Source organism: Pelecanus crispus, chromosome 7 (genome assembly GCF_030463565.1).
Source record: "Pelecanus crispus isolate bPelCri1 chromosome 7, bPelCri1.pri, whole genome shotgun sequence".
In the NCBI taxonomy this organism is placed as follows: domain Eukaryota; kingdom Metazoa; phylum Chordata; class Aves; order Pelecaniformes; family Pelecanidae; genus Pelecanus; species Pelecanus crispus.
In genome coordinates this window covers 11670342-11697085 of record NC_134649.1, presented here as the reverse complement: position 1 = coordinate 11697085, position 26744 = coordinate 11670342, and the positions used below count along the sequence as shown (strand labels likewise).

Sequence of the window (26744 nt, the reverse complement as noted above, 5' to 3'; positions counted from 1 at the left end):
CACTGAGTGAGAGACCGGTTCCAGCTTAGGTTAGGCTGGTGCACTATGGCACAGGGCAGGACAGATGTTCTCCTGCTCTTAATCTGCTCATTGTACAAAATGAAGGAGAACCTCTCCACAAAAGGAGCAGCTGCCTGTCAGAGAGCAGCCCGATCCAACTTCATTATTTACAGCAACATGAAGCCCAAAAGGGACGGCAAAAAGCAGCTAGAGACTCTTCAGGCATCTTTTACAAAGCACTTTGTTTAGCACAATTGGTACTAGAACATGTCTCCAGCAGACGAGCACTGTTCTCCAGCACAGGCTGGGAAATCTGAACTGGGAAAAGTCCACACTACAGCTGCCTTACGAAGCAAACTCATCTGATGAGAGTGATTAAATGGCATCAAATTGTTTCAAAGGCTCTACTATGGATTCACAGTATATACATGCTGATATTATTATAGTTGCTCTGTCTCAACAGTAAAGCACTTATCTATTATATGATGTATATATAAAAATCATAAAACCACAACTCATGTTTTTACTTAATAGTCATCTCACTAGCATAAAAGCAATGAGATGTTTATTATAACATGCACACAAACTATGCACACTGGAAGACAGGACTATGCATTAAAATTATATTTTATACCATGCTTTTCTATTTCAAAAGATGTTCTTCCTTTTATGTGGGGGGTTAATTAGTTCCATTTGTTGGAATTACTCTTTTATGGCTCCGGTATCATCTCCAGTGCTAATAATCATGTCGAAATTAGCTCCAATAGTTCATGAAATACTTAACACACTATGATAAAGATAAGATGAGGCCATCAAATATGCTCCAATTTCTGTATTACAGTAATCAGCCAGAGCAGTACCAGAAATCTTTTCTTACGGCATATGAAGGTTTCCTTAGTGGACAGGTATGGACAAGAACACAGGAATACTGGATCAGTCAACTAGAACTCCAGAGGTCAAACCCTGGCCACCTTTCCACCAGCTTACCCTAATGCAGCGTCACCCTTAAGCTGGGATGTGTCTTTTGGGCTCTTCAAACAGTAACAAGTGTCACACACTGACTTTTTGATGAAAGGTCCTTTTCGTGTTGATTCTCAGTGTCAGAAGTATAAGTAAGGTTGAGCTCATGCTCCCCCACACCCCTGTTTTACGGTTGGCACTCTTTCTGGGACAACCAGAAAAGAAGGGATTTCCCACCCAGCCTGGAAGAAACTGCATGAAAGGCAAAAAAGAGCATGGCAGAAAAAATTTTGAAAAAAAAGAAATATCCATCTCAGTTACCCAGCAGTGAAAAAAAGCTTTGAGAAGCTGGAATAAAAAAATATTTTCTGCTACTTTAATCAGATTTTACCAGCAGGGGCTCTCTGGAAATCATAGTCCTGGCAGTGCTGCAGTCAGCAAAATAATCTTCAGGATGAGGAGCGGGGCCTCTCGGCATTTCAGCAGGCAGAGGGCAGGCGGCTCGGGCCCCAGCAGCACCGCGCTCCTCCGGGATGCACACAGCACTCCTGACAAGCAATGGCCATGCACAAAACTAGGGCAGGCAAAACTGGAAATAAAAGAATCTCCGCCTCTTTGACAAAACACACATATATGCTCACCCACGCCTTTCAAAATCATAGCATTTAATTCAAGATTTCTCTACACACATTACAAGAAAAGGCAACACACCACTTTGTAAGGTCACTTTTCATGTACTTTTACATCCTTTTATCTTTGGCTACCCAAGGCGGTAGAACATCCTCTGATGATTTCATTACAAAATTATTAAACTGGAAAATCTAGGTAGTTAAAAAACTTAGGTATTTTAAAAATTTTAGATATTTAAAAAATATGAAACACAGCACATCACTCCACCTAATTTATCGAGCACAGGGTCAGGCGAACACACACTGATACTCTGAATGCCAAGAGGGAAGGCGATGCTGTGATTGTTTCTGCTACACGTTATCACAAATCAGATCCGTGAGGTCTTAGAGGCACAGTTAAATGCTGCCACACCAACGCAGGCCCCCGCCAAGGTACGAATTGCCAGAAGCCTTTTTTAATTCGGTGCCAAAAATTTTGTAATATCTAAATTACTTGGTAGGTTTTTCCTGAGAAAGAGTTGCTGTTGGTTTAATGGCTGAATTTATGTCAATGAAAGAAAAAAACGAACATAAAGAACTAGCCAGATGAAGGAATTTCATCCGTGCTACAATACCCTGCAATTTTTTTCCTGTGAAAGAAAAGCTTCTTAAATAGAAGAGTCACCTTTTGGCAAAATACTCCAGGATATTTTTAACAACTATGTCTTAAAATAATTCCATTTCCATGGGCAAAGAAAATGATTTGTTTTGAGTCTCTGAACACAGCACTGGAAGAACTCCGAATTTCCTCTCCGTGTGCCGAGGACACCTGCCTCCAGCCGTGAGAACAAAAAAAGTGTGGTCATAAAAAGGTGGGCAGCTATTAAATTAGGTAGCAATTAGGACTGGTACAGGAACTGAGAAAGCCAGAAATACATCAAATATTAGCAGATTTAAGTATCATCCCTTCTTCCCTCCCTAAATATCTGCTACTGCATGCTGCTGGGGCTCTGCCCCTGCCAGCTCCATTCTGCTCTGGAAATCACACTGCCCGTTCTTGCTGGGAGATCCCATTATACGGGCATATATGCTACTTAACCAAACAGCTTCATCATACTATGTAAGGTACTGCATTCTCTTTGGGGAACATTATATGAATACTGATTGGCAAAATTTGGCCCATATTCTTATTCTTACTAATTGCAATTTACTTCAGAAACAGACCCACTGATTTTGCTTTCCCAGCACAGCAATTTTTCTGGTTCTCTCTTTGATACTTTCACACACTGACGCCCAACTTAGCTCCTGATCTTTAATATTCAAGGTAATTGTTAGGTAATAAACTCTTTTAAATGATCTAGCAACTGGGAATGAGTGTCAGGCGACAATTTTTTTTTTTCTCTGAAACACAAAGTCTTTGTTTCTGTATCACGTATTTACCAAAATTACTCTTGCAACCTATTAAATTTTTAACCCTCATTTTGATTTTTCCTAGTCATCTGTTTAAGCATCTCACAGAGACAACTTAGGGCTGGCATGAGATGACTCTTGCTGTGTCACTTTGCTGCTGCCATCTCAGAATGTCTCACTATACACTTTATTGCTGGCTATTAATTTTTAAGATAGCTTTATGTTCCTTATTAACAACTTATTTCTCAAAAGATAAAAATGATGCTGTTGCAATCACAGGTTCTGTAGAAATATAACACTGAACATTTGAAAATGAGGACAGAAGCTTGTTTCTGAGGGATTGTATTTCCTTCTCAAATTCTACACAAAAGCAAGTTTCTCACCCTTTCCCCCTTGTGTATCATGTTTGGATAACACACATTTCCAATTTATAAAAAATAAACAAACCCACCAACGAGGGCACTACCATGCATTATTTCAGAGGATGACGGAGGATATCAGTCTGAGTAATTTTTGTGCTTTCAAACTTCCTTTTTGCCTCTAAAAGGCAGAACAATGTAGGTCACTTTTAATGAGGAGCCCCGTGCGTGGCTTTCCCCACACACTACTCAGCAACCAGGCACTTAAGAGTTCATGTTCTCCCTGCATCATCACTGTATTTTGTCATTTTTCAACAGGGTTGCCTTTTGCCCACAATGCTGGGCACTTTCATACAGCGAAGTCTCTTGGCTGCCTCATTAACTCTGAATCAGTGTGCCCTTGCATTTTACTGTATCATTTCCTCCAGTATTCATTATGCTGCAGTTTAAACAGCCTCTGGCTAGAAACCTCTTACAACACCATGATGAAATTACTTTCTCGACAACATACAAGTCAATTATAACGTAATTAAAAGATATACTAATCTATTCCCTTGTTTGGTAATGGTATCTTGGTTAAGATCATCCAGTGCATACTTGTATGGTATCTGTGAAATCTTTTTGCTATAAATTGTAAGCTGCTGTCCACAGCACCTGTTTTTCTGTGAAAGACCCAGAAGTTATAATACCTGTTCTCTTCTAGCTTTGCAAACATGAGGAATTAAAGTGGTACAAGCTGTTTTGAATCTAGGGTCTCCACTTTTCAGTGCTTGACTCCCCAGGTATTTCAACGGGGTTTTTTTCTGTCGTTGGGCTGGGAGGATTTGGAAGAAACCTGGCAGCTGGAAGGTGTACGCTCTTGCCTGGCTGCCCTCCATCATATCGGACTCCTGGTTTTCAGCACGAGCCTCTTGCATATCCCTCTGCAAGGGAAGAGTGAAGCTCCCTTGACTTCACTCTGCTCCCTACCTTTACCCTACTCCCTTTCTGTCCCATTTTCCTCTTTGCTGCAATGTCCATCTTCACCACCTCCGCATGTACCACCAGGCCTTTCTGTCCTTCCCCACCACTTGGCAAAGGGGTACGGACCCGAAGGCAGCGTCCTGCTCTGCCAGGCAGCAGAGCCAAGCAACTCCCCTGCCCCTCTGCCAGCTGTGCTCACAAAATGAGCTCCCAATATGTACACCTTTAAACAAATGGGCTCAGTGGTTCCCTTAATCCCCCCGCTTCAGCCCACTCCTAATTCCTCCCGCTCCCCTCTGCCCTGTGGCACCCCTCCTCACCCTCCTGCGCCCTGCGGGTTTGGGGACGAGGGACAGGGACCTGCCAGGAAGGAGAAGGGGACAGGCTACGCCTGCTGGGAGAAGAGAAGATGGGGCTGAAGGACAGGGGACTGTGGAGGGTCCGGACCTTCAGGGACAGCAGCAGCAGCTTGAGGAAGCCACTCCTGCGAGAATCACAGCCCATCGGGTTGGTGGTGCATCAGGAGGAAACTAAATACTCATCAGGTTGACATCATGCAGCCTGCCCCATGTTCTGCACGACAGCAGCACTAATGGGTTTCAGCAGCCCTATGCTACTCCACATACTTGCAATTCAACATGCTGCCCAGAGCGATACGTTGAATGCTAAATGTAAAGTAAAGCTTATGCAACTGGGTAACGAACAATGTTTAAGTGAAGTGCCCTGTTTTCTTGAACATTTTAAAATATTTTTATTGTTACTATGTAATGTCAACAGAAGGTAAAAAAAACCCAAAATTAATCCAACAGCTGCATACAAGTTGGATTTAAGTGAGATTTCTCCACATCATGTATGTTTGTCTAAAATAAACTATTAGAACAGCCTCTTTGCTGTTCAGACAAGGATGGAGGGTTGTAAGAGATACACGTCCATCACCAGCTTCCAAGTCCCTTAATTTACTTGAGCTTCAGCTTTTTTGTCTTTAAAACAGAGACAACTTCTGCCTGCAGTGATGCTGTGATGCTAATCCATCTGCTATTTGCCAACACAAGAAAGACTTTATTCTAATAAGCGAGATGTACAGAAAGCACGACACCACCAACTGATGCTGTCCATATTCTTCCTCACAGTCCTACCCAGTTTCATTTTTGGCCAGAAAAGTAGGTCAAAACACTAAACAATAGTTGTTTGAGGAAGAAAGGCAACTTTTAACTTATTTGGGTATAAACACCCTTCTTTTTCCAAATCAGCACTCTTAAAACAGACAGGCAGGGTAACTGGAGACTCTCCGGAGGCAAGCGTGAAGGCAGCACCTCTTCTCGACCTGTTCCTTAATCAGCAAAGGTTCAATACAAGAGGAATAATTCATGTGGCCAACAATTGATTCTTGCTTGGGAAGCCCCAGGGGAGAATTTTAATCATGGGAAGCTCACCTTCTTCTGGGACATGCTAAAATGTGGGGGTGGTTCCTTCTGAATGTCTTTTAGGCAGACTACAAAGCAAAGCTTGGATGCCCATCTTGTTCTCAGCACACACTTTGCAGTTCTGGGCAGGACCTCTGGTTGTGGGCATACGCCGCCCCTGCAGCTTCCCCCTGCCACATACACTAATTACTTTCTTTTCATTAATTGGTCTTAATGCATGCATGCACATCTACAAATCAAGCGACCCACTGCTGCGAGTACAGCAGTTTTGGCTTGGAAGTCACACTTGCTTGGGTTTGTAAAGCCAACAGCCCACTATCACCAGCACCAGCTTTGCCCGAGCAGGAGCAGGAGTATCCATGGGGTGTAAGCAAATTTGGGGGGGCTCAGCTTTCCACAGCAAGTTGCAGGGGTTGTGTGCACCGGCTGCAAACCGAGGCAGCCAGGGCGGTTAGCTGGCGTTTCTGGAAATGAACAAACCGGCACAAACAGTGCAATGATAGTGATATATTAATGCTGTACTGATGTCAATGAAACATTACCATCAATTTAAGCAGGCACTATGGCTGATTTATAAGCCAATATATAACCAAATATAGCACAGGAGATGTTTGTAAAACCAACTATGTGAAATAGGCATGACAAATAGAAAAGCTTTATTAAGGGATGATTTCTGCAATCTCTCTCTCCCAGGACAGTGATATTTTAACATCCTCATCCAAACAGGAACACAGATAAACAAGCTGTAAACTTGCCTCATGACCCTGTGGTTTGTGCTTTGGCAGAAATGACCGATGACTTTTGTACATGAGTGAAACGTTTTAACTTATATCTCTGACTGGGGTCTGCCAGGGGAAAGTGGTCATCTTACAAGTTACTTTGGTGGGACTAATCAGAGGGATAAATCTAGTATGTAATAAAAACAGTTGTCTGAGCAACCCATTCAATCTGACTGATTTGGATTCTTATAGGAAGTACTTCAGCACACTATCTAGTAATGCAAAACAAAATAAGAAAAAAAGAGCAGGGGGGGGAAGTCTTCATGCCTAATTTGTCACCTAAGGCTTGCTAACTCCAGTGCAAAGCTGAAGAAAATTAAGTGCTAACCTGTAAACAGTTCAACCAGGCAAAAGTGAATATGCAGTTGGCATTTACATTAAAAGCTCTAGTCTGCACATATCTGTCTCCTCATTCCCTTTAAAAAGAACATTTTTTCACCAAAAAGGCCTCAGCCTTATCTACCTAATTCGGGTGGTGCTTTTAGATACTGTGCTACAGACTCCATTTGGACACTTAAAGCTCTTGGCTCATTAAGATCGTGAAGTCAAACTAGTCAAGAGATAAAATCAATTAAGTTTGGCAAAATCACTTTTAAGGTGCTCTGTGTTTTTCCAGTTATCACTACAAGTGTCCATAATGGATTATATAAAAAAGTGAGTATTTATGAACTTAAGTGCTTAATGTAACCCATCTGTGTCTATCTTCAGCCAGGGCTGACAGTCACGATCCTCTCAGCACAGTAAACACGCCGGGGTACCATCAGCCTCCTACCTTGGCTCCATCCACACTGATAATCCGATAGCTGTTTCTCGTGCTGTCATAGAAGTAGGAAACAGTTACAGCCTGCTTGCTTGCGGGAACCCAGTTCTTCTTCGTGCTGGGGTCAATTTGGAAGACATGGGCTCTGGTGGTGAAGATGGGCTGTTCTCTGGAATAGGGAGGGACAGGAGAAATGGATGCATGAGTCTGCGGAAGATGAAATGTCCCAGAAGCCCAGCCTTGACCAGGCATGTTGAAAGCACAAGACAGAGAGCGCCTGGCAATCCCCCAAGTGAAAAGGCAGAGCCATGACGCTGCCAAGCCACGATCCAGCCTTGGGTACCTCTCCTTGGCATCGCTAAGTGGCATTCAGCACCCTAAAGTTACTGCCATAGCCCAGGAAGCAATCAGCTTTCTCTCCCCGTGTTATACTAACTTGGTACCCACCTTTTCCTCAAAACATTTATTTCCAGGAAAGGACACTGACATGCATTCTTTCTTTCCCCATCCACATATTTTGCCAAAAGCAACAAGCCCCCCCTCAGCTGGATTTCCTCCTGCTGTGCATTCCTGTGCACCACTACCTACAGCCAGGGTTCCTCTGCAGATGCACCAAGGACTCCAGCGACCTACAGCCATGGTATAATTACTGAAATATTAACCTCTGTCCTTAGAATCCCACTGTTCTGTGGATGTGCGTGAAAATTTCATCAGATGCAAAACCAGTCAACCATCCTGGGAAGCGAGGGGGAAAAGAAACACAACCAAAACCCTGTGTTGATATACATCACCTTTCAGTTCAGCTCTCAGTGGAGGACGTACTGCCCCTGACACCCCGTTCCTAAACACCGGCCCTCCTCGGATGCTTTTTCTCATCAAGAAAATTGTGCACACAGTGAAGGTGTTTTGTTTTACCTTCAACACATGACAATGCAAATCACACACGAAAGCAGAGAAGATGCAAGACCAAAAGAACAAAATGTGATACGCACAAAGTTGTCTAGGTTGAAGATCAGAATTAAGACTTACTTAAAGGCCATAAAACTAAATTCACTTCCAACTATACCTTTAATCCAAGTTTAGAAGTAGAAGTGAACTGCAAATCAAGCTCTACTGTGCTTTTACATACATTTTAATCCTTTTAGTTCTTAAAAGCTACAGTATATAATGGTCTATATTAAGTGTACCGCTCGATATATTCTTATCACATACAAAATATTATATCATGAATAGTTACACTTGACAGAATTATGACAGGATTCAAAACCAATTGTACTGCATCAGAGCTACCGCCGAAAAATGTTTACCACATGGAAACTGAAAAGGCTGCCAGGCTGAATTTTACACAAAGCAAATTAAAAGAGGTAGGTGAAAGGCCAGAGAGATCTCTCACTCTCGTATGCTATTCTTTCCTATTCATGTAAATAATTCTCTTCTATTATTCTCGGTCCCATAGTTTTGGAACTATGTTTTTACTAATATTTCTATAATCTTCAGCTCCTTGTACACCCACCTGTGCATTTTTAGAACTGTACTGTATGTAGGAACTGTATCAAACATCACACATGATCTTGACCGTTGCAGTTAAATTAAAATCGAGGGGAGTAAATTTATGAATATCAAACAGATAAAGTGATACAAGCGTAGAATTAGCTCAGGAAAGATGGAGTGAGCTTGCAAAATCCAGCAAGGCCTCAGGAAGGAGAAAATGAAACAATGGGTTTCTCCTTGCAAGACGTATACAAAGGTTTACATTTTTCCAGAAGCTGCCATGCAGGTTTCTGGATGGACAGCTGTGCTGAACCCTGTAAAATACTTACATAAAATAAATGAAATTACAATAGGACTGTCATGTTACAGCTCTGAAAGAGTAGCATTTGCTTCAGCTCTTCCTTATCAGTACCTCAGTGAACCTGACTCTCATTTCACACACTAAACTTGATGCTGTCCTCAGCTGGGAGGAGAGAAGGGGCAGGTCTCCATAACATTTTTAAAACATTTCCATCATCCATTACAAAGGATTAGCAGCGTAATGCCCACGAAGGTTGTGGAGCTTGTTTGCAGGGAAGGGAAGTTTTCCCCCAAGCTCCTTACTCTTTTACTCTAAAAATACATACTGTCCCTGAGTGAAGAATAATTTTGAATTTACTTTGCCTTTTACTTAGCTCTGTATTTTTAGTGGATTCTACCAATAATTGGTTTTGCTAATGGCAACATGACTTACATATTGCAGTCTAAACTTTCAGAAGTTTCCTCCACACAAACCTACTCCACAAACAACTTTAACTCTGTTAACTCACCTTAATAGCAGAAAACACTTTTAAAACTATGCCTGGCCTCTCTGCAGCAGGAGCAGTAAGCATATAAAGTAAATCTGGAGATAATGAAAGTAGAATGAAGGGAAAAACTATCTATCCCCATTTTTTCGGGAGTCTTGTAGCAGCTACTGTTGTCAACAGGAGCTGTATACAGGCATCCAAGTGGATAAATTAATGGATAATGAAACTCAGGGCTTGAGATAGCCATCTATCCATTCATGTGGGGCTTTTATTAAAAAGTAAAGGCAAAACCTGACTATGTTTCTAATCCTTACGATTATTAAACAAAAAAAAAAAGTGCATTTTTCTTCCTGGGTGCAAACAGCAGCCCTATCACTCACAGTGATAGTGTGCTAGTTGATAAATTACTAAAAAAAACCTGAAGTGTGATGTGTAAACTTAAGCATTTTAACTCATTCAAGGTAAGTGAGCTGTTGACCTTTCCTTGAGACCCAAGTTTGGAAGGGCCAGTTGGCTCCTCTCCATGTATGCCTTTGACCTTTCCGGCATAGGTGGCTCTAGAAGGCAGCAAAGCCCCAGGACTGATTTTTGACCTCCTGGAGCAGACAAACCTCCTGGAAGGATTTCCCGGTGTTGGCTCGTAATAATTAAGACGATGCATTTCTGTGGCCGTGCCTGCCCTGCCGCATGCCCTGCTGCCGAACCCACCTGCAGGTCTGTGCTCAGCTGTAACCCCAAGGAGCCCAAACCCATCGGCAGGGCCCATGAGCTCCACCACCGGCACTGGGAGCTGGTGCCACCACGATTTCCCTCACACCATGGCAGGTCGGCAAAGCCAACAGCGTTGACAAACTCCAGTAGTGCAGCTTTTAACATGGGGGGGAAATATCCTCCTTCATTGCATCCCAAACTCCTTTGACCAGTGAAGCACACACAGGCAACTATAAAACTGTGGCACTCAATTTTCAAATGAAACGCTGAATGGTCACTTACCATGACCTTACAGAGCTCCAAATTGAGAAGGATTATTCTGTGTTACTCAGTTGCAACTTTTGACATTCAAGAGAGCACTTTACTGACAGAGGAATGACTTTGTTTTCCAGGGTTTCTTTCCTTTTTATTTTATCAGAGATGTATCAAATTTTATGCTTAAAACAACAGCAATGCTAACTTGAAATTCCCACAGCACATCCTGCGGCGTTTGAGCCCTGTAAGCTGGTCGTTACGCGAGACTGCCAGTTTGGCTGGGGAGGCAGGGAGCAGCGGTGCTGCCAGCCAGGCTGCGGACTCATAGATCACAAGACAAAGAGAATTTATGAATGTTTAAAATCTCATGAATTTTAACCAAAGTTGTTAATGATTGATTAAATAGTCTTTTAAAAAAATCTGTTTAAAAATCAATTTGACAGTATCATCCACTGTTTAGAGTAAAGCTGCTTGAAAAGTAGCAAATGGAGACCCAAATTATAGCTAATAGTTCTTTGTTTAATAATGCAGATTAACACAGAAAATGCACTTTGATAAGCTTTTTTAATTATTAAATATGGCCAGCATGTTTTATAAATATGATCACAATTTTCAAGTCATGGTTTTATACATTTTAACTGGCTGACTTTAAATTTCCATCCTTGTGTCATGTGAGACAAATCTCAAGTAAAAAATGATCATTTTCCATTAATGTAGAAATATGTCATAAACCTTTTCTGAAGAATTTAAAAAGCAAAAACCAAGACTCTGGAGCTCACTAATTGCATCCACAGCTGTGTGAGATACAGTATCACTTTCTGGTTAATATACAACCATGCGAAATTTTACAAGTGTGTGACTAGCTGGAAGCCATGTGTTTTACATTACTCTTCCTAATCAATGGGAATGAGCTCTCGCTTAGGAAAAGTTCAAATTATTTAATTCAAAGTTCCTTGTTTATCATTTGAATCATGAGCACAAACAGTGATTTAAATCACTTCAGCTGTAAAGAGCTTTTGCTGACTGGCAGCCAGCACGGTAAGGGCTGTGGGATATTGGTGGCTGATGGAGCCGCGGCACGGCGAGCCCTGGCTGGGCGGCCAGCCGGCATCTGGGAGACCCTCTGCCCCCCGACCCCAGCGTTCGGCTCTGGCTCTGAACAAGGCACTGATAGTGTGAACACTCCTGTACTGAAGCAACCCTTTTTGGTAGTAAATACAACACAATGACTCACGTGGGTACCTGTGGGATCAGCACCCAAGTTCTTTTAAACGTGCAAAGTGTCCAGTGCACATCGGGTGGACGTGCTGACCGAGCAGTAAATAGAACAAAGCAGCTCCTTTACTTGTCGTAGGATCTGGAACATCAAATGTATTTGTGACAGAAGCTCTGGTGCTCCACCAGAGGCAAACCCACTATTTGCACATTTTGCTAAAACTTTCCTAAACAGATCACATAAAATTTCTGGGATAAGGATTCCTAGTTTACAGGACAGGATTATTTGTGCTCTCCCCACACTAATACTAGACAGCTTTGCATTAACTCCCTAATTTACCAATTGGAATAAATATGTTTTTTAAAAGAACATGTCCTCATATAGCTGCCAGATGCACATGCCTGCAGACAGCACATCAGCATAGTGTTTTTGGAACGTGGTGCTTCCTGCTACAGGCCAGCATCTTGCACACGCTGAGGTTTATACTACCTGACAGCGCCAGCAGATCTGCAGCGATTTGCTATAACAAGTAGATAATTAGGATCTTTCAAGAAAGAGGAGGAGTAGGTATGAATGCAAAATCCTGCGTTGTGACATACTCCCCATCACTGGTCACGATACAAAAAATTCTATTTGCTAAATGTAACATGATAAACTTGGTGTAAATAGTTATTTGGATTGAGCATCGCTACTACTGCCTGACAGTAAATAAAAAGAACTAATCCTTTACATATATCTTCACATATAATGTAGTTTGGAGTGCCATTTGTATTTATTTATGACAATTCAAAACCAAGCAACGTTGCTAAAAAGAGGAGTGCTGTTGCCACACCACCCTCCGCAGGCGTGGCCAGCTGTGCGCACACGGCTCTCGCACCGGGCCACCTGACAGCCGCCCGCAACTCCTGTGCAAAAGCAGGACGGTAGCGACGCCAGCTCCCAAAGCCACCGAGCATGATCTGTGCCTCTGACTTCTCAAAAATGCATGCACAGCTCCACAGGCTAAGAGCACATTAGTGAGGCAAGCTCATGCCTTCAGTCCCAAACAAAACTGAATAAATATATCCTGCCCCTTGAAAGCGGCAAGCTCTCCAGTCACTCCTCCAAGACCCCAGGAGTCACCAAACGTCCCGCTCCAGCTGGCAGCAGTGCCGGCACCAGGGGTCCCCATGCCTCGGGGTGCACCGCTGCCCTGCCAGGCTGCTGCTGCCTTGCCTTCCTAGATTTTATTGTTGCATGATGGCCCCTGAGTTCACGGATGGAGATTTTTCTATTTGAAATACTCATCTCGATGAAAGTCCAGGCAAGTAATGATGCCTAAAAATTACCTGTGAAAATAGTTTCATCTACCTGTAACGCTACTCCCTTGTTCATACATGCACATCTCAAACTTTAAAAAACAAGCAACCCCTCCCCCTGAAACACTGAAATCCAAGTAAAGGCAGTCCCCTGATGAATGACGTAACTGCTGTGGGGTAAAGTTACAGTTCACGGTAATTAGCACACCAGTTGCACTTTACAGACAAAATTAATCTTTGCTCAAAGCAAAAGAGAGAGTCCGCTATCCTCCAGCCTGTTACCTCTACATATTGAAGGCTCGTGCCATCTTGGATCTTCTTTTCAGGAAGTGGAAAACCACATGAATTAGCTTCTTAATGATGACTGAGGACAAAGTCGGAGGGCCCGTCCTCGCCTCAGTGCACGCACTCCAGTTGAGACAAGTGCCTCCCCCTTTACACTCGCCACAAACGAAGCAAATTCAGCTGTCTCAGCTCAGTTCCCTGAGACACTGTAACCTCAGTGTCCATCACTGCCCAGTTCACGGCTGCGGTCAGGGACCAGGACGGCAGGCTGGATGCAGTCAGCACGGGCAATACGCAGAGCCGGGGAGAGGCGAGTGCTCAACCTGCGCATTTGAGATGTAGTAGCAGCAAACTGGCATTATGAAAGCAGGCAGCTTGCTCCCTTCCCAAATTGGCATATGCTAAATAATCCAGGTCATTCAGATCTCATCAGCTGCGACAGGCAGGTTCTGGTGCCGGCTGCCAGCGTACACAACCAGCAGAAGTGAAGAGCCTGTTTCAACTTGCAAGGATGCAAAACTCACAGCGTGAAGCAAGCGGGTGGGTAATGGCTCCATTTTACACCTGAGGAAACAGCCATCGCGAGTGAGATGGCATCCCGGGATAACAGAGCCAGTAGCAAGCCTGGAAATAAAATTAAATTGCCTCATTTCCTCTCTGTAGCTTTGCTATCGCTATCATTGCAGGGCAGTTTTATACCAGATCTTCTACCCAGGGAAGTTTTTGACTACATGAATTTAGAATGCTAAATCAACAGCTGAATATTCACCACTCAACAAAAGAGACTATTGTAAAAATTAACAGTCTTTACAGACCAGAGAGAAGGTATCGGTGGTTTTAACAACTGCTCCGGCGTGACGTGGAGGAAGGTGGGACAGGATGCCAGCCCTGCAAAGCACCCGCCTGCAGCCAAGCACTGGTGGCCAGACGCGGGGCTGCCCGGAGCTGTCATGGGCAGACATGGGCAGCTCCCCTTTGCCCTGCAATGCAAACAGCCCTCCTCACCCACGTGTTATGACTTGGAAGGGTGGAGGAGCAACCCTGAGCAATACAGGGCAGGAAGGGTGAGCACAGAGAGAAGAGTGAGGCCTTAATATCCGTTGTAGATGAGGGATGGCAGAACTGGCCCAGAGCAATAGTCTGGGCTAGCAGGGGACAACTGCACTTGGTTGTTGCTCTTCTTTTTTCTCTCTGTAAAAAAAAAAAAAAAAAATATGCAGGCACCCCTTAATCTGCATTTGTGGTACTCTGCTAGCCAAGCCCTGCGCTCCCGGGTGGTGCTTCCTGCTGCAGGGTGGAACTGCGGGTACATAGACAGGTACTGGGAACAACTGAAAAACCTAGACTAGTAGGACAGAAATTACACTGTCCCTAAAAAAAAAAGAAAACAAGAAAGAGAAACCACTATTTTTAAAATATAATTTACTCAAAGTCCTTCTTTTCAGTCTTTCAGCTGCTGAAATTCCTCTTTTGTAGGCAGACCGATCTCCTCGCCATGAGGTTGAAAAGAAACGCTGAATTGGGCAACAGCGCTCATCGAGGGCAAGGTCACGCAACTCGTTCAAATAGCCACAGTCATGATTCTCTGGTGCCCACTTTATACTAGATTTGGTATCAACTCACCTGCAGAAATACATTACATTCATGAAAAAAAATCCATCTTTTCAGCCCCCTTCTTTTACTGGCATTACTATTTCAACAGACAGAATGTAATTAGCAGAAGTACTTCCTGCATTTGTAGGAAACATAATAGTTCCAGTTACCTAGACAGAAAAAATTAAGGAAAAAAACTAGCTAGCTAAAGAGGAATCTTCTGTTAAAAGCACAGACGTTAATTAAACTAATTTTTGATTTGCGGCTGAGTAAGTCCAAAAGAATAAATCTTGAAGACAAAAGCTCTCTGTATGAAAATCATTGTAACATCTGTGAGGTCTCACAATACCTTTATGCCTTCATGAAGTCAATATACAAATTAAAAGGCTTGCCTTGGGCAGTGAAAAAGCTCACACTTTATTTTTGGGCTATCTCCAGACAGCTATTAACCTTTCAAGACACTGTGAATAAACACTCATACATAAGTGACAGGAACTGAGAGGACCCTGAACTAATCCTCCACAGGTAAGGTTATTTATTAGAAAAAACCAAGCTGAGGCGTGCGTGTGAAACCGGTTGTGTTACTCTGATTATTTCAGAGATTTTTCCCGAGAAGACGTTATCCATAAATTTGCACCTCCGGTAATGTTTACACGGCCTCCCATTTGCATAGGGATAAATTCAAAACCTATTAAACTGAAAAAAATACTTGTACTCTGTTTACCCCAGCACCTCTCCTACCCTTGTCGGCAAATGAGGCCGCTAAAAAACAGACCCCCAAAGCCTTCCTATTTCTCTGGGTGGGTTAAAAATGACATCCTCTGGGTTCACCCAGCTCCAGTAGAGTTAATGCTTTTAGCACAGCCTCCTCTGTGGCACAGTGTTTGCATTGTAATATTTCAGCGAGAGACTGCCATTGTAAATTGGAAGCGTAAATCTTGGAGTAGAGAGCTCAAGCCTGCAGGAGAGGGAGCGCAGCCTCCCTCCGCGCCTCGCCCCGTGCCGGCGCTCCCCACCCAGACACAAACCCAGGAAACACCGCGTTTGGTACAGCTCCCCAGGCTCTGGCTCACAGACCTGCATGCGTGCGCCAAAATTTACCTGTCCTGGTTTCGGCTGGGATAGAGTTAATTTTCTTCCTAGCAGCAGGCATAGTGCTGTGTTTTGGATTTAGTAGGAGAAGAATGTTGATAACACGCTGATGTTTTTAGTTGTTGCTGAGTACTGCTTATGCTAGTCAAGGACTTTTTCAGCTTCCCATGCTCTGCCAGGTGCACAAGAAACTGGGAGGGGGCACAGCCAGAATAGTTGATCCAGACTGACCAAAGGGCTATTCCATACCATATGGCATCATGCTCAGTATAGAAACTGGGGGGGTTGGCCGGGGAGCAGCGATCGCTGCTCGGGAACTGTCTGGGTATCGGTCGGCGGGTGGTGAGCAATTGCATTGTGCATCACTTGCTTCGTGTATCATTATTATTATTATCATTATTATACTGTTACTATTAGCATTACTATTTTACTTTATTTCAATTATTAAACTGTTCTTATCTCAGCCCAGGAGTGTTTCTCACTCTTACTCCTCCAATTCTCTCCCCCATCCCATCGGGGTAGGGGGAGTGAGCGAGCGGCTGCGTGGTGCCTAGTTGCTGGCTGGGGCTAAACCACGACATTACCCCATGCAGCTGGTGTTAGGAAGGACGAAGCACCGGCACGCGCTGGCCTTGCATTTTATATGGCGGGGGCCGCTCCGGAAAGCTCTCGGCGAGACCCTCTGCCGCGGCGCAGGGAGGCTTGAGCAGGAGGCACCCCTTAGGAGCTCATTATGGCGGGGTGTGCAGGGCCGAGCTGGCCCAGGGGTCCTTCCCATCTGCGGGAAGCACTCGGCTCACCCCACAGGGCACACATCGTGCTGTCAGAGCAGCCCAGCTAAGCCCAGACAAAACCACAGCTCTGCAGCTCTCTGCCACCATGAATTTTCTCATGCACAGGTAGAACACCAAGGGGGTGGGTTGGTTTGTTTCACAAAGGGGAAATGAGGAGCCAGGGTAGAGATCTGAACTGCGTCAAGCTCCTCAAGTGCCATCCCAAACCAAGAGGCAGCGTTCCTCAGAGCCCTCCGCCGCCGCGCAAGCGCTGCCCAGGAGCCGCTGGCGCTGGCCTTGCTGGGGGAGACGCGGTGCCAGCAGCCCCCATTGCTCCTGGGCCTCCTCACCCCGCGTCAGACACCACACACACCTGGAGTCAGCATTGGTGAGAAATGATCAGAGAGTAGAAAATAATGTAAATGCAATGTTGGAGGACGAGAGTAACTTATTTTGCATTTGTAAACCAGCAGGAAAATCCTTTAGCACGCCAGCGGAGCCTTTATTATTAAATCCTTTGCACTATGTCTTCTGTGTGGCAGAAGGCTGGGGATACTTTGAGGTTGTGTGCGCTATTCGGTGTTTATTTAAAAAAATGAAGAGATTAAATGTCAGAGGATATGTGATGAAAATACATTGTACCTACAAACCTAAAATGGAAGTGAAAGACCATATGTGTGTGTTTGTGCATGTAAAACCCACTGACGCCACCAGGGCAGCATCCTTATGTTTAGGACTTTTTCTTCTCCCATGCTATAAGAATTTGCTTGGCAGATGAGGTTATGTTTGCACAAAGAAATGTGAAAAGTTGATTTTAATCAGTAGCATAATCAAATCCTCACTATTGCAAAATAATACGATTAAACACTCCATTATTTCAAACACCACGGAACTAAGCGGATCCTTGGAGGGGAGTACTTTTGTGCACTAATCCATGCATGTAATTATCGATATGCTTTCCCATACCCTATTCAAATGCTCTCCCCTGAGGCTTTTCTTCCACTTATACTAGGGGGAAAAAAAAGCCAATCGGTTCAGTTTAAAGAACAAGTTGTATAACTCTTTTTGATCTACTGCCTAAAGGATCAAATAAGGAATTCTACCAACTGCAACATCAGAAGGAAGCGATAGGGCTCTGCTTGTCCCGGTGACCACCACCACGTGCAGGCAGCACAGGCAGGGCACAGCACGCACCCTGTGCTGGGTACACGCTGTGACCGGAGACGCTGCCAGAGCACCTGGGCTAATAAAACACTTAGGTCTGAGTGCTTTATTAGACAGCAAGAAAAAGTGTGCCAACAGATGGTTTAATACAAGGATGCATGCCTTTAATGAAACTTAAGCATGTAAAAATTAAAAGCAATCAAAGAATAAGCAATTTACTCTGTAAGGGATTATAAAGATGTAAACTAATGCCCACCCTAGGTTTCAGTACACGTATCAAACTCGCCCATGCTGAGAACAGCACCGGGCTGGCAACAGCACTTCCATGTTTAAACAGATTTGTTGCCAGCAGCCAAACCATCTAGAAGGCACAAGTCACCAAATGTAGTCAAGACCACCAAAGACAGTGTATTAAAACAGCGAAGAGAGGTCCCAGTGCAAGCACATCCCCTGTGCTCACAGCCAGGAATCCCACAGCTGCAGTCGGGAAAGGGCAAGGTGTTGGGCACAAATGGGCACGGCTAAAGCCAGCGTCATTCCCCACTCAATGCAGTTTAAATTAGACTATCTGGAAGAAAGCAGATTTCCATTTTCTGGCAATTTTAATAGACTAATAGAATCAACAACCAGAGTATTTTGGTTGCTGCTAGCACACAGGCAGCACCTCTCTAAGGAACTGGGGGACACAGTTCTTGAAACTAATGTATTTACTAGCAGCCAATAAGATCACAGAATGACACATTTCTTCTGCTTCAAGATAAAAATACAAAGGAAATTTCTAATGTTATTTGCTTTAATCTTTAAAAATATAACACCATCTGTTGCCATCAGATTTACAGTACAGATCTCAGATATGTACATTTGTTTGTTGGTATAAAAAGCTGTCAGCAACCCCAGCACAAAAGTGAAGATCCTCTGGTAATCTCCTGAGTTTCAGAGAGAAAAACTACTAAATCTGAAAAACTTAACCAACAGGTTATACATGAGAAACCCAGTATCTACAAAACAAAAACACCCCACCACTCCCTGGCCACAAAAAACCCCACACCAGTAAAACCACAAAACTAAACCCCTACAACTTGCTACTACTGCAGTAAAGCAAACTCTGCATATTTGCAGGTAATATTGGGAGAAACTTATCTCAGAAATTCCTGAACCTCAACAGCCCCATTTCTGATCCCTGCAGTCCTGCTCCCTCGGCACTTCTGATTTCTGCATGCCAATGCCTCCAACTTCGTGGGTTATGTGAGGTACAGGTTATACGAGGTGCGGGCTATAGGAGGATTTAATTTCAAGTATCAGCATTTTTTATGCAATGCAGGTTCCATAACTACAGGCTATAATGCAAATATGTGAAAAAAAATGACACTCTCATGTCAGCAGTCTCAAAAATTAGTGTGGGCTGGCTGAAAATTTGTAGAATAAACAAAACACAGCACACGTCCTTATTATAAACTTATTACGCAAGATGAGTCCGGGTAATATGTAAAACCAAATAAAAAGTTCAAGTTGTTTTCTTGGTATGCATTAGCCACTACAAGTCTAACCCAAGTTTTAAGGAGGCTAACCGTCCCGAGCAGCCAAGCCAGGACACCCACCAGGGGCTAGCTCTGCAGCAGCACTCAAAAGTCAGACCCCTTATAGTGTCAGATCATTAGTAATTTTAGAACAAAAAGGCCTTGACCTTATTTCAAAAAAGTATTCACTCTGATGAAAAGCCATCTTCTCACTCTTCTGAAGTCAAACAAGAAACCTTGGAAGAATAAAATCTTACCTGTATGATGCTAATGATCACATTTCTCATGTTTCTAACATTTAGCTTTTTGTGCCTTGGAAGTTCATACAACAGGAGATGATTTAATAATAATTTTTCCCCTGTGACATACTCTGTCCTGCTGGTATTTTTTGATTGAAAGACTGCAAGAAAATCTAGCTTTGCCTTATAAAATTAAGGTCTACTAGACATAAAAATCCAATTAGTGCTACAAAAATTAAGGCGTAACATTTCCTCAGTCTCATTTACACCAATATAGACTTTTTTTTTCTTTCTGTCAAGGGTAGAGGACACAGCTGAACAATGTGATTTTTTCCGTCTCATTTATGTATTGATCGTAAATAAGGCCAGACAGGTAGGCCTATACAAGTGCTGATTCTCTCAGCAGCCAAAGTTGCCAGGGTCTACGAATATTGTCACTTATAGATTGATAAATGGCCTACGTGGACTAATTGTATTTTGGCATCTCTGGACAGATGGCAAATCTTACAGCCATATGGTGATTATTTCCACCATGCTGAAAGTATATTAACACTTACCTAAATGTTTAAAGCAATGAGATGATCTAAAATAATTTTTCCATGAACTGGGATAAAAACGATGGGCTTGGATGGGCCAGCACGCCGGGGTTGGGCTCTCTCCCAGGATTCCTGTTCAGTGCAGGCTCGAGGGCCTGCGGGTATCGCACAGTTATTGATGAAACCGGCTGTGTACTGGGTCCTCCGCTGGAATACAGCGATGCTGTGATAGCCAGTGGATAACATGCCTCATTTTAGCTATTCTGCATTGCCCTTATTTAGTTGCCACTATTTGCTGCTTGATAGGCCGGCTGCCCTGTGAGTTGGCAACACTCATACGTACACACTTTCTTTTCCTGGTATTTTTTATTCCTTCTCTGCTCTCTGGTTGAGAACACATTGAAGTTATTGTTCTATTTTTAAAGGTAGTGTCGTGGTTTAGCCCCAGCCAGCAACTAAGCACCACCTAGCCGCTCGCTCATTCCTCCCACCCCCATGGGATGGGGGGAGAGAATCAGAGGAGTAAGAGTGAGGAAAAACTCCTGGGTTGAGATAAGAACAGTTTAATAATTGAAATAAAGTAAAATAGTAATGCTAATAGTAACAATACAATGATGATATTAATAATAATAATAATATACAAAGCAAGTGATGCACAATGCAATTGCTCACCACCCGCCGACCGATACCCAGACAGTTCCCGAACAGCGATCACTGCCCCCTGGCCAACTGCCCCCAGTTTCTATACTGAGCACAACGCCATATGGTATGGAATAGCCCTTTGGGCAGTTTGGATCAACTGTTCTGGCTGTGCCCCCTCCCAGTTTCTTGTGCACCTGGCAGAGCATAGAAAGCTGAAAAGTCCTTGACTAGCATAAGCAGTACTCAGCAACAACTAAAACATCAGCGTGTTATCAGCATTCTTCTCCTACTAAATCCAAAACACAGCACTATGCCTGCTACTGCTAAGAAGACTAACTCTATCCCAGCCGAAACCAGGACAGGCAGCCACATACCCAGCCATGGCCCATGCAAGTGCAGTGGAGGACTGCCCAAACCACGGACAGTAGGGTCTCTGGAGTAGGGCTATACATGCACTATATGCATTTAGCTGTCCCCATGTCTGCTCCCAAAAGAGGAATCAAGTGTGTGAGGACAGAACTATGCCCTAGCAATCCTGTGAAACAAAAAAAACCAGCTGGATGGCAACCAGAGGCTCATCCTGCTCACTGCCGACTGGATAAGCCATTGCTAAGTTCTGCAGTGCTACTTCAGCAGAAAGCCAGTAGCTCATCATATTTACCAAATGCAAACAAAGCACTCGATGGATAATACGTCAGGCTGACATGCATCCCAGATGACACAACCTGCTTATGGCTGTGTCCTTTACTAATACTTTTGCTGTGGGGCTTTGAACCTTTTATGAGATTTATGCAGCAGCAGTGAATTCACCCTTCAAAACAACAGGAGAGTGCATGCAGGAGACCTGATCCTCTTCTGCTCTAAGTTACTGCTTGTTTATACCAAACAAATGTGAGCAAAATCAGCTCAAAAAATTCTAGACAGACTTTTATGCTAGAATAATAACCAATATTGCACAACTTAAATTATTATTTGCTTCATTTTCAGAACAAAATTTTGAACTTTTATTGTTTTAAAACAGGATTAAAAATCATGTCGTGTATTCCGCAGTAATTTGTTTTGAGTGCACTCTCATGGTAGGAGATTCTTTGCTAGTGGAGGCAGACACCTCCCTTGCTGGGGGAGGAAAAAGTTTATGCACCAGTTTCCTCTAGTTGCCATAAGTAAAATATAGCAAGTCAAGAGCTAGAAACTGCACTCTTCGTAGCCCCTGTGATCTAAAATTAGTGCCTGGTGTTAGTATGAAGAATGGATCAAGTACTCACTCAGCCACTGAGGATAAGGTGCCAATTGGTGAGAAATTCTTACTATGCTTTTGCACGTTCACACTTTAGCACCCTAAGAATTAAATCGATTTGACTTGTAAGGCCTCTGTTACTAAAAGAAAACTGTGTTTTGAGAGATCTGTAAGCTTTACTACCCCTGCAGGGCAGCAAAAGAGCATTTCAGTTGCCCATTTCTCCCTAGAGAACCCAGACTGGCCCCGTGTTTTTGCACATGCCTCCCCAGCCGACGCTTTGACCCAGGCTCAGAGCTGCGGCCGCCCCGGGCGCTGGCCGGGCTGCCCTCCCCGCAGGCAGCCACGGCAGCTCCAGTGTCACTGCTGGGGAAGGAGGAGTGCCAAAAGCAGACAGAAAAAGAAAAGAAAGGGAGGAAAAGTAACTTAGATCCAAGGTGCAAAGTTTGGACCACCCCGTTCAACTCATGGAAATCAGTCATTCTTTTAAGAAGTAAGAGGCGGCAGTGAACCATCCCACATCATTCCCAGCGGTCGTGTGTCTGTTTTCTCTTCTGGCCAATAATTCAGACATCATCGTGTAAAGCAGTTGATGAGCATAAACTCTTTCCAGTACAACCTCATGTCACTTACGCTAATTTAACAGTCATTTGAAAATGTGTTGCAAATCAGTGCAATGTTACTTCGATATTTCATGGGAGAAGCCTTACAGAGTCGCACAATATTGCTCTATGTCTTAAGGACAAGGATGCCAATTCATAAGGTAGGGAGGAAAGACCAAACAGGGAATGCAAAGTGAATTAGATATTTTGATTCCGTTCCAAACTCTAAGCTTAAAATATAAAAACTTTGGCAACTTCTCCTTCGTAAAATTTGAAATCCTAATTTCTAACTCAATGGAGAAAAGTTCTTGCAAAGATCTGAACAATACATATGGCAGGATTACTGCTCCGAGACTGAAAAATTCAGAACAGACCTTCCCTGTAGAGGGAAAAGCAGGTAACCACAGCCACAGGAGAGGTATTTACCCCAGTCTTCATGAGGAGCCCAGTCCAGCTAAAGAAGGAAGCCCTCCCCACAGCCCTCTGCAAAACCACAGGCTTTGCAGAGAAGTCTGGGGAGGCAAAGCACGGTGAGAGAGACTGTTGGGAGCATCAGGCTGCATACAACTAAGTCCTCAAAAGCTGATGCATCTTCCATAACGTGCAGTTTTGAAGATCTCAGAAAACAGATGTTCAGAACTTTCTGTCCAGGGAACATCTTTGAGGATCGCACGGAAACTTTAAAGACATTATTTGTCCTTCAGATCTCTCAAAAGACAAAGTGGAATTTCACATTATGCACAAACGCCTATTCCCCTGCTCTAAAACACAGAAGAAGGTGGAAGAGGCACAGAGGGAAAGGAAAGCTCCCAGAGGAAGCACGGACTCACGCACTGGATCTGCCTGGGAGGAGGCGAGCAGCATCTACCCCAAAAAACTCCCAAACCAACAGCTCCCCTTCTGCAATGTGGGATCTGACCCCTGCTCCACAGCTATTGTGTTTCATTGTAACGGAGATAAGAGATTCAAGCTTTAATTGCATTTCCTTGAATTTGGGTGGATGCAGTGAAGTGTCAAATCCCTGTTCTCAGTCAAGCCAGTTTCTGCTTGTCTTGAAGAGAACCATAAACCAAATCAGACTCCCTTTTTATGTATTAGCATTTTTAGAAGATTATAAAGACCACCTCTATAAACAACAGACCGCAGAAAATTAGCTATCTCCTGTAATGGACTACATAAGTGACAAACAGCTGTCAAACACAAAATAAAATAATTATGAAAAGAGAGAGCTCTCATTCACCTGTGTGCTGTAAAGTTTTAGGCAACTAAATCTCCTTTATTGTTTCATAAAAGAATAAATTTCTCCCTATCCCAGCTGGAGGAGAGGGGATTATTATACAAATCATTGGATTACATGTGTACATAAGTAGAGTCCAAAGGTGCTTTTATCTCCTCCTTGTATACCCAAGGGCAATGGTTGTGCCCTTGGGTGTATGCTGTGCCCATAAGCACCTCAGGGCTTCCCTGTCTGGGCAGAAACCTCCTGGCAGATCAGGGAGGAGTATTTTGACTTTGGAGCTAGCAGGGGTTTGGACTACGTGAAGGTGTAAGAGGTGGGGGCTTTACCTGGAGGGGCAGTGCACAGGTACATCCTGGTTAGAGATTGCGCAATGTCAAGGCAGAGACAGGGGGACAACTGCGCTGTGGCCATCTTTGCACTGCTGTCTGAACTACCCACCAGAACAGAGCTCCTGCCTTGTCTTTAGACATCACCATCTCTGAAAAACAGTAATAAGGTGTCAGACTCTCCCCATGTTTACCCACGCATCCTCCAAGCAGCCCGGAGCCCCAGCACAGCCCTGCGTGCTGGTCAGTGACATTTTGCACATCTCTCAGAGCATTCCTCCCATTTTTTTCAAATGTTCTCTCATTGACAGTTTTCAATATCACAAAACAGATCATGTGTTCCCACTTAAACAACTGCAGGGAGACATTTTAGATGTGTGCAACAGATTTATAGTGGGACGCGGGAATACAAAAGCCCGATAAAACCGGGGAATGAAACAAAGGCAACAACAAAGTGTTGCTCTTACTTATTACAGAGCAACTCACCAAAAGCAAAGAACTTGAGTCAGTCACTGCAATGCCATTAATATGAAGGAGAGACAGCATGCATCTTGAAGTACTATGTTTTCAAAAGGAAAAGCCTTGCTGAATACTCCCAGCTCTGGCTACATTACCTGTCCTTCTTCCAGGGATGAAACAATCAGTGATGAATACTGAAAATAAGATGTTCACACCTCCGCATAATAAAATTAACATTTCCCTTCAGAACCATGCATGATTTAATTTTTTTTTTCACTCCCCAAAATACAGTATTCCATACCTGATGAGGGTCTACTGCTAAGCGTTAAGCAGAGGCAAACAAGTATTTATACAGTAAGTACTCATACACACCATTTCACAGTCCACAAGGAAGGATGCTCAGTACAACTAGAAGTAGCTTTAGGAAAAAAATATTGTACAAGCTGGCTACATATTTTTAGACATATTCCAAAGAGGCCTTTGCTGTCTTACTGCGCTGATGTACTAAACCTCACCCGATAAGAATGCAGTTGCAGGACTTCTACTATTATAATGCAAATGCTAACAGGGAACAACACCTAGCTGCTCTGGAGGGCTCTCTCAGGCCCCTTGATGTGTAGACAGAAGAGTGCAATTTCTACAGAAAATTTATTTCTGAATTGCAGCAGGGTTTGAGTTTCTAAATTCTGTAGGCTGCAGTGAAACTTCCAGACGGAAGAAAAACAGTTTGTCACTTCAGAAATTCTTACAATCTTGCATTTTGATAAGCCACGTCAAATACATAAAATCAGACTAGTGTGTGGGGGAGGCAGGAAAGGAGGCTGCGTCGCCACTGAAGTGAACAAGCTTTGCACAGTAACCAGCAGTCACTTCTGCTCACACCTCCATTGCCAGGCCCTCTTTCCCCTGTGTCAAATTTGCTCGCTCTTCTCCACGATAAAGCCACAGTTGTTTTGCAGCTAAAGCTCCCAGTCTTGCCAGCCTTCAAGATGAAGCCCACAAATCCTAAAACACCTACACAGCAGAGCCTCCTGCTCCCCTATGAGTCATTAAGCAGGCTGTCCCGCTTGGTGATGTCATCCAGCAACATCAATTTTTTTAAACAAATCCTAAAACGCCTCGAGCATCAATTATTTAAAATATTATCTTCATTTAATCCTGACCCCAGTGGCAAAATTACCATTACAAAGCATTTCCAAGTGATGCAAGAGGGCCCAATAGCCTCTAATAGTTGCTACGTCAATGAGGAGTAAGCAGCCAGCCACTCATGTCACACATGAGCTAAGCACAGAGCATCCAAGCCAGCAGCAGCGGGCCGATTTCTCTCTTACAAACAGGCAGAGAGCAGCTAGGATGTGTCATCAAAAATATAATCAAAGATCAACTGCATCATCCAATCTCATCTTGTGCATTTTGCATGAGCACATATTACACAACCCCTACTCACACCGTCTCTTAACCTGTGCTGGGTGATGTGTGGCTATGGCGCAGCAGTAACCTTCTCTGATACTAATGGCCTATTCCCTGCCTAATTGCTCCTGCCATTAAAAGTGCTTCTTTAATGCTCAAGCTTAAACGCTTCCTGTCTTCGTCTGAAGGCAGTGCCCTTGTCGCATTCTGAGATTTAATAACGGGATTGTCAGCTATTTACTGTGTACAGCTGAATTATCAGAGAAACATAGTTGAAATACATTCCTCTAAGCATATTTACATCCTAAAGAGCTACGACTAAAACACAGTATAAACAAGTCACACGTTGTATTTGCAGTGCACAAACACGATGGACAGCAATTCAAGGTGAAAGCAGGCAGAGATTTGACTGTGTAGCAACCTTCAGGACTGAGGACCTTCCCACTCTACACACGCCCTATCACAAAGTCAACCAGAAAACCAACAGCTGATTCAAAATGCTTACATGTCCTTCAATATATGTTCATGGGTGAGGCTATTTATTGTAGACACTGCATTAATAGAGCCAAATGAATGAATAAAATGAATACACAGCATTGCAGAAAAT

General features: G+C 43.6%; 1 protein-coding gene across 1 annotated transcript in view; it reads right to left on the bottom strand.

Annotated features, from left to right (window-relative positions):
• Nucleotides 1-26744, bottom strand: part of HOMER2 (homer scaffold protein 2) — a 79772-nt gene that overhangs the window by 28750 nt on the left and 24278 nt on the right. Inside the window, 1 exon segment of the mRNA XM_075714108.1 lies at nt 7276-7432. Within this exon segment, the coding sequence (XP_075570223.1) occupies nt 7276-7432 (157 nt within the window).